Here is a 9,685-nt window from a genome sequence, read left to right on the forward strand (position 1 = left end):
CAAGACATTATTTAAATGGCACAATATAGCAAAACAAGAAAAAAAGAAAAGGAAAGATGAAAGATAGGAAGAAAGAAACAAAGAAAGAACAAAGAAGGGAAGAAAGAAAGAAAGAAAGAAAGAAAGGAAAAAAAGAAGGAAAGAAAAGAAAGAAGGAAAGAAAGAAACAAAGAAGCAAGTAGTTGTCACTCAGGTCTTGACCTTAAGAAAGATAAGACCTATACTGTAGACACTTAGTTAATATCAAACAAACTGCATATTTAGAACTAGACGTTGATAATGATGTTTGTAGATACCAAATTAGAGTAAGCAGAAGGTCTTGACTACTGTTTGGCAAAGATTTCAACAGAAACAATTATCTGTCCTTTGGGTCAAAGCATTAGCAGATCCTATATCTAACTGAAAACCTATTTAAACAATTCTTTGGAATCAAGGGATAAGGAATTCCAGAGAATTTGTGAGTCAATTGCTAGTGATATAGCAAAAAAAAAAAATTTAAGAGTCACTACTTGAACTTGGTGAGTTTCTACAGAGGAAAGTTAAAGAAAACCTTGAGTGAGGTCTGAAAGAGATTCTCTGCATAAGATTCATTTGTTACTAAGGACCAAATCAGGTGTCAAAAGAGGTGTTTATAAACCTGTCCAATCAAGTTATTCTATTTATTTATACATCATATTGTGGAATACACAAATGCTTTCAGCTTTGAGATGTTTGCTTATTTTGAAGGCTTTTAACATGAAGTATAATATTTCTATATATATGGAAACACATATGGTTGTAAATATATGTCAGTGACAAAGTGTATAGAAATTAAGACCAAGAACCATCAAATTTCCTGGCTAAAATAACTCCTTTTGGGAAAACCTGTGACAATGAGAATAAAACAAAAGAAAGAAAATATACACTCCAGAAAAACTTCAGCTCACAGAGGCAACTGAAAGCTGTGCTGTGTGTTCCCAGAGGAAAAGATACAACGACTGCATTAAATCTACAAACAGAGACATCTCTACATTCAACTACATTCAGGTTGGTGAAAACTTTCTTGTTTCTTTACCATTTTAAAATAGATTCCATTGATTTTGACAATTTATTTTCACCGAAGTAAACTTTATAATCTTACAGTGGATTCAAAGCATTAAATAATCTGTAGGAAATCACAAATCTGGTTTTATCAAGAATGATTGAAATCACGTTTAAATACTGTGGCCAGTAGGTTCACTAAATACAGTGATTCTGAAGTCTTGTTTGCAATAAATTGAAAGTTTTTACCCTTTCTTATTTCTATGTTTCTACTTTGCAATTAGAACTTTAAGTAATAAATACACTAAGAATGATTAACCACATAGTTCTCAAATAGAAAACCCATAAATAAGAAGAAAATTCTCAGGTAATAAGCTACCCTAAAAAACAAATATATTTTTATTCACTTGACAAGAGATTTTTGATGCTGAACTCTCTATCCTGAATTTTGATGTTATGGGAAAGAAATTATGTGGCTTTTGTTTCTGGCAGATGTTAGTGAAAGTCACAGTTACAGGAATTGTTAGAAAATATTTTTATAGCATCAATCAACATTTCTACCAGCTGTCTATTTTCATTGAATGTATACCAAAACCAGAACGCAAATGTTTCTAGGTGACCTCACTTCATGCAGTGTCATTTACAAAAGGTACAAAATGGCAGAATTTTATCCAACCATGAATATGATCCTATATGAAGGAAAAGCTCAAATTCTGTGGAAAAATTATAAAATATTGTGGGAACTACAGGTATTTTGTAGTCATTACATGTATGAATCTACCATATAAGGGATCATGAAAGAAAGAAGTATGAGAAGCCTAGCACAAAAGCTGCTATTCTAGAATTAATTGTATTCAATGACTTACAAAAATGTTCTTTTATTATCCAGAATAACTCTGTAATTTTATCTCTGTCTCCTGGTTCATGTGTGTCATATGATACAGAGGAATGATATTTATATAACACAGGACCTTTACATTAAACATTTACATATAACATCCCATTGACTTTCATGCACACTAAGTTCATAGACCTTTGCAATTCACAGTCATGCACAAATGTACTTTCAAAATAATTGAGACTCATGATATTTATCCTATGAGAACATAACATGGAGGCAAAAAAAAAAGTCCCATTAGAGATTATCCCCTGCATTGCATTTTCAAAAATGGACAGTTAACCATCATCCAATGACCATGAAAGACTTTGTTTGGTTGAAGTATTACAATAAAGTATTAGTAGTCAGCCCATGTACTTCTCACCTTCAGATTACCTGCACAGTGATCCTAACTGAAGAAGTAAAAATATATTTTTTTCTTGTTTCAGCCATTACAACAATGAGATGACAAAATATTTTAGCTTAGAGGATAAAATATCACATGGATTTTTTTTTGTTTTGTTTTCAGATGACCAAACCCTCAGAGCCTGGACTAAACCAAGAAGAAGGATGAGCAATGTCACAGAATTCATCCTCCTGGGCTTGACCCAAGACCCAGATCTGCAGAAACTCTTATTTATTGTGTGCTTAATAATCTACTTGATCACACTGGCGGGTAACACTCTCATCTCAGTCACCATCTTCATCAGTCCAGCCCTGGATACTCCCATGTACTTCTTTTTGTCCTACTTGTCCATCATAGATGGTTTCTACTCCACTTCCATAGCACCCAAAATGATCTGTGACCTAATCTCTGAGAAAAGTACCATATCCTTCAATGGTTGCATGACTCAGCTTTTTGCTGAGCATTTTTTTGCTGCAACTGAAATCATCTTGCTGATTTCCATGGCCTATGATCGCTATGTAGCCATCTGCAAGCCCTTGCACTACATGACCATCATGAGCAGACCTGTGTGTGTATTTCTGGTAGGGGCTGCTATAATCTTAGGATTCATCCATGGTGGGATACAGATTCTGTTTATGGCTCAGTTACCATTCTGTGGCCCAAATATCATTGATCACTTTATGTGTGATTTAATACCACTTCTGGAGTTGGCCTGCACTGACACTCACACTCTGGGGCCCCTGATTACTGCCAACAGTGGGTCACTGTGTTTACTCATTTTCTCTATGCTGGTTGTTTCCTATGTGGTCATCCTTCACTCCCTCAAGAATCACAGTTCAGAAGGGCGTCACAAAGCTCTGTCTACCTGTGCCTCCCATGTCACTGTTGTTGTCTTATTCTTTGTGCCTTGTTCTTACCTGTACCTAAGGCCCATGACCTCCTTCCCCACTGACAAAGCTGTAACTGTGTTTTGCACCCTAGTGACACCTATGCTAAACCCGTTAATCTATACCCTCAGAAATGAGGAAGTCAAAAGGGTTATAAAAAAGATCTGGAGTCAAAATATGAAAGCTGGTGTTATGTAAACCTGGTGATTTGTATATTTAGAAACAACATACAGTGCTGTTTCATGGACATTGTTCTCCTTTAAGAGTTAAAATGATGGTGGTGGTGGTGGTGGTAGTGGGTGTAGTGAATTATATCTTATCTGTACTACATTTACATTGAATAATAATTATATAATTAAGTGGAGTACACTGTGACAGTCCATGCAGATATGATCATGGTGAGAAGTGTTTTGGTCCTGCTGAGGATTGACCTTTTGATATGTACTGGCTTCAACAGCCTGGCTGCTTCCAGGAATGAGCAAATCTGTAAGTACAATACATCTTAATATAAAACTATTGGTCAAATAAACATGCCAAAAGCCAATATCTAGGCATTCTGATGTTTGCTGTTATTGGAGAGCTGGGTTCTGGTGTTGCCAGGTTGTTTTGTTTTCCTTGGGATATACTCTTTCCCTTTCCTCTTGCCATTTTGCTGTCAGTGATATTTTCTTGCTTTCCCCTTGTATCTGGTCTGTGTCCCTTGATCTCCACTGGTCCAGGTGGCAGATGGGCCGGGCTCTGTTCTGTGCCCTGAAGTCACTGCCGGGTGGAAACAGAAGTTCCAAAGTTCTGTTCCTGGTCCCTGGATCAGGCAGGACAGGGCAGGGGTGCACTTTCTGTGTGCACTCCGCAGAGATCTCCCTGTTCCCTGGCTGCCTAGATCTCCTACTCACCAGTTTTTCAGCCTTTATGAGCTGCCAGTCTGGATGGCAGATGGGCCGAGCTCTGTTCTGCGCCCAGTTTTTCAGCCTTTACGAGCTGCCGGTCCGAATGGCAGATCTGAAAAAGTTTTCATATCAGAAATTTAAAACTACACCCAAAGCTCTAAGAAAAAAAATAGAATGGCATTATTTGACATCAATAGAAGAAGTCCTTGGTCCTGTGAAGGCTCAATTGCCCCGTGTAAGAGAATGCCAGGGTGGTGAGTTGGGAGTAGGTGGGTTGGAGAGAAAACATCCTTATAGGAACATAGGAAGGGGCAATTGGAAAGGGGTGAACTGGGAAAAGAAAATAACATTTGAAATGTAAATACACAAAACATCTAATAAAAAAGCACCAAGCCCACAAGAGAGGATTGGAAGGCAGGAAATAATCAAAATCAGGGCTGAAATCAATCAGTCAGAAACAAAGAGAACAGTACCAAAATAATAATAATAATAATAAAAGCCAAGAGCTGGTTCATTGAAAAAAATCAACAAGAAAAATCGGTCCATTCTCTCCATATCTCTTCAATATAGTATTTGAAGTTCTAGCTAGAGCAATAAGACAGAGATCAAGGGGATGTAAATTGGAATAGAAGTCAAAGTATTGATATTTGTGTATGATATGTTAGTATACATAAGGGACATCAAAAAATCTACCAGAGACTTCTTGTATCTGATAAACAGTTTTAGCAAAGTGGCTGGACACAAAATTAACTCAAAAAATCAGTATCCCTTCTTTACACAAATGATAAGTGTACTTAGAAAGAAATTAGGGAAACAATATCTTTTCCAATAGCCATGGGTAATATAAAATATCTTGGAGTAACTCTAACTAAGTAAATTATATGTATGACAGGAACTTCAAGATCCTGAAGGAAGTAAATGAGGATATTAGAAGATGGAAAGATTTCCCACACTGATGGATAGAAAGAATTAACATAGTGAAAATAGTTACATTATGAAAAGCAATCTGTAAAATTAGTGCAATCCCTACCAAAGTTCCAACTCAATTTTTGACACCTTGCAAGAGTAATTCTCAAATTCATATGGAAAAACAAAATAAAAAATCCAGAATAGCCACAACAATCCTGAACAATAATAGAACTTCAGGAGGAGTCACCATCCTTGAACTAAAGATGTATTGCAGAACAAATTGATAAAAATTTCATGATATTGGTAAAGAAACAGGCACATTGATCAATGAATAAAATCAAAGACCCAGAAATAAGCCCAGACACCTATGGACACCTGATTTTGACAAAGAACCATACAATGGAAAAAAAGAAAGCACATTTAACAAATGGTGCTGGTCTTACTGGATGAATACATGTAGAAGAGTAAAAATAGATCCATATTATCATGCTATACATAATTCAAGTCCAAGTGGATCAAGGACCTCTTCATAAAACCAGATATACTAAATATCAAAGAAGAGAAAGTGGAAAATAACCTTGAATATATTGCTACAAGGACAGTTTCTTGAACAGAACACTGATGGCTTAGTGAAACCTCTTGAAACTGCAAAGCTTCTTTAAGGAAAAGGAAATTGTCAATAGGACAAAATGGCACCTTATATTTTTCTTTCTTAATTTGAAAGTATGTTCACTAATTCTACATCTCACATAGGGCTAATATCTAAAATTTATTAAGAGCTCAAGAAGTCAGATATCAACAACCCAAATAATTCAATTAAAAACAAGATATGGAGCTAAACAGAAAATTTTAGACAGAGAAATCCCAAATGGCTGAGAAACGTTTAAAGAAATATTCAAAGTCCTTAGTCATCAGGAAAATGCAAATCACAACAACTCTGAGGTTCTGTTTTACATACATCAGAATGGCTAATATCAAAAACTCAAATAACAACATATGCTTTCAAGGATGTGGAGCAACTCCTCCACTGCTGATGAGAGTGCCAATTTGTACAATCATGTTGGAAATCAATTTGGCAGTTTTTCAGAAAACTGGGAATAGATCCACCTCAATACCCATCTATACCACTCCAGGGCATAGATATTTACTTCCTCATGGTATGTTCACTATAACTTTATTCCTAATAGCCAGAAACTCAAAACAACCTAGGTATCCCTCAAGGAAAAAATAAATAAAGAAATATAGTATATATGAACAATGAGATAATATTCAGCTATTATAAACAATGCTTTTAAAGGAAATTTTAGGCAAATGGATGGATCTTGAGAATATCATCCTGAGTATCTAATCCAGTCAGAAAAGGACAGTCATGGTAAGTGGATATTAACTATAAAATACAAGATATCTATTCTAGACTCTGAAGACCCAAAGAAGCTAAACAAGAAGGAAAGCATAAGTAAGGATGCTTGAATTCTGCTTAGAAGGGGAAGTAAAATAGTCATAAGAGGGAGATGGATGGAGAGAACCTGGGTAGGCAACGGAAATGTAAAGACTGATGTGGGGAGTTCAGGATTAGGTGTAGGGAGGTACAAGAAGAATGGCCAGATTGCCATGAGAGTGAATGGATATCTGCAACTAATGGGACTGGGTAGGTAGGGGTCATCTCTAGGAGGAAGCAGAGACCTGGACTAAGGGAGGCATTCAAGAACTGATGAGGTTGACCTTATGTGACTCACAGCAGTGGGGATATGGAACCTGAAAAGGCCACCACCTGTAGCCAATCAGAAATCCCAAATGGAGTGGTAGAAACACCAATCCACCCACAAAAATTTTAACCCCCAAATTATCCTGTCTATAAAAAATGTAGGAATGAGAATGGGTCAGAGTCTAAGAGAATAACCAAGCAATTAACAGCCAATTCTGATTATCAGTCGACTATTATGCATAATATATCTCTTTCTAGACAGTATTAGTCTGTATATAAAGTAGGCAGTTTCTGACCAGTGGCTGCCTAGTCACAAACTATACCTCAATTTTATATACAGATGCTTAATTTTTTTTTGTTAAATTCACCAAAGAAGAACTTTAAGGAGCAGATGTGTTTCAACAAAAAGTAAATAACATTAAATGTCATAATTTTTGGATTTCTCATGTTTTTGAAAACCATCTAACTATAAAAAGCATTTCTGAACTGTTAAGCCTTGACTACTCTTGACCATTTTTAATTTAAATATTTCAAAAACACCGTTTTAGTTGACTCAGAACCATGAGTTTGCTATCTGTCTCTTAACTCGTATTGTTTAATAAACTAAATCAGTGTATAATAGCAGTTATAGGACTGGGTCTATGCCTTGCATTCCCAAATTATTGTATAGTTACAATACTATATGAAAGTAACAATACTAATCTCAATTTTAAATCAATAAGAAATTATACTACTGAAAAACTTTAAATATCTATTAAATAAATTCTATACTGTGAAGATTATAACTACAACTTTTCATCAACTAGAAGTATTTATACTAATGTAAGATATGACTTTAGCTTTGATACTAAATAAAGGTTATGGCTCTGTAAATCAATCTAACTAATTCCTCCCTATTAAATTATGACCATTTCTAAATTCTTCATAAAAGCAACCTTAAAATAATCACCTTAACCCCCTAAATTCAGTGAATCAGGGTGGTGACTCTTCATAGCTTCTTCAAGCTGAATTGAGAATGTAGAACAGGTGAGGGAAATGATGAAGTCAGACAAACCTCAGAAGGAAAGCCACATTGATGATTGTTTTAGTCTCCGATGTCTGGAATAAGGCCAATTTAGCATTCTGATGACAAGCTTCACCATAGTTGCACCTTCTGTAATCCATATAAAACTCAGCAGAAAATATTTTAGTATTGAGATAAATTTTGTTTGATCCTCTTGATTTTAGTTTTCAGGTGGTCAATCTCTATTAAATCTGATCTCTGGAAGGGACACAGAGCCAAATCACTCTTTAACAAGCACAAAGACAAAACCTTTCTCCCAAAATAACATGTCCATTAGTCAGCAACTAGAATATCTTGTATTTTGTAATCTCTCCCAGAGAAATGATTTAAGCACAAAACTCAACAGCATATACAATTTGAATTTAAAACAATATAAAACAAAAGAATAAACTAAAAAATGCATGATTTTATTCTTAGGCCTCTAATAGTTTGTCATATCAAGAAATCATCTCAAATTCCCTTGGATCTCACATTGAGAAATAATAAGCCTCTTGTAATTTTAAGATAATCATAAACTCTCACTAGCCGGCATCTGATAAGCCATGTGGCCTTAGTGATGTAATTCAATATGAAATCAATAAATAAGCAATTTGTAAAACCAGGACCTTAGTCCAAATTATTTCACTCTGTCCAGCTCTAAATATGGAGTGTCAGATCTTCATTTATTAATCATTTTCTTAATATATGTCTGTATTCACTCTGCCTGCTGTACATTCATCCATATATAGTAAATTTTTAACTTGAAAAATCACCACTCTCTCAGAGTCAGTGACTAATTTTATGTATCTAATTCTGAGTCATGGGTGAATAGCTTCAGGTGATCTGGAGAACTTTGTACTCTTTTTGTAATGCCAGATGATCCCATGCAAGCAAACAAAGCATGGGATAAAAAGCTAAGCCACTTTTTTTTAAATAAATAAAATTTGAAGAAATACTTACTTTAATAGATGAGAATCCAAGACCTTTTTAAATTTGAAAGCAGGTCAAGTTGTGAACTTAGACTTGATATTCGCCTGTATTAACACCACATGTAACAAGGACTGTAACCATGTGCCTCCATTCTATGTTGATTAGTCCTGGGTTTTTTTCTCTTTTTTTATTAGATACTCTGTATTTACATTTGAGATGTTATCCCTTTACTCCCTTCCCCCCTCCCCATCCAGTTGCATTTACAAAGGTGCACTTTCTTCTGATCCCCCTCTCCACCCCATTGTTTTGTCATTTGTTCCCTTACACTGGGAAAACATGCCCTCTCTGGAACAAAAGCCTCTTCTCACATTGATGCCCGACACTGCTATCTTCAGCTACATCTGCAACTGGATCAATAGGTCTCTCAAAGTGCACACAAATTTGGTGTTTTACTCAATGGGAGTTTTGGAGGGTTTGGTTGGTTGATAATGTTGTTATCTTCCCATGAGGTTGCAACCCCTTTCCGCTCCTTTGTACTTTAGAAACCTCATTGGAGTCTCCAAGTTCAAACCAATGGTTAGCTGAGAGCATGCTCAGCTTTATCTCTATGACTCCAGTATAGTCCCTGAGGGAGCATTTCTGTCTGGTTCCTGCCAGTAAGCACTTTTTGGGATCAGCTATAGTGCTTGGATTTGGTGACTACATAAGTGTTGGATCCCAGGTGAGGCAGCTTCTGAGTGCTCTTTTTTTTTTTCTTTCAATTCCTGTTCTTCTATTTGGCCTTGCATTTCCTCCCATGAGCATTTTGTTTCCTTTTCTACGAAGGACTGAGGCATCCCCATTTTGGCCTTCCTACTTTTTGAGCTTCATAATGTCTGTGAATTGTTTCTTGGGTATTGAGTATTCAGAGCTTTCTGGAACTAGTATCCACTTATCAGTGATTGCATACCATGGGTGTTCTTTTGTGACTGGGTTACCTCACCCCAGATGATATTCTCTAGATCCATTCATTTGCTTAGGAA

The 9,685-nt window shown here is 35.9% G+C and overlaps 1 protein-coding gene across 1 annotated transcript; it reads left to right on the forward strand.

Annotated features, from left to right (window-relative positions):
* Positions 1-2,467: 2,467 nt before the first annotated feature.
* LOC308431770 (olfactory receptor 4C45-like) lies at positions 2,468-3,388 on the forward strand (the record flags this gene model as incomplete). The annotated part of the gene is made up of 1 exon (XM_080931346.1): positions 2,468-3,388. One exon carries the CDS (start codon positions 2,468-2,470, stop codon positions 3,386-3,388), a length of 921 nt encoding a protein of 306 aa, XP_080787472.1.
* Between the last annotated feature and the right edge of the window lie 6,297 nt (positions 3,389-9,685).

The sequence above is a fragment of the Micromys minutus genome (genome assembly GCF_963924665.1).
Source record: "Micromys minutus genome assembly, chromosome: 17".
NCBI classification, from domain to species: Eukaryota; Metazoa; Chordata; class Mammalia; order Rodentia; family Muridae; genus Micromys; species Micromys minutus.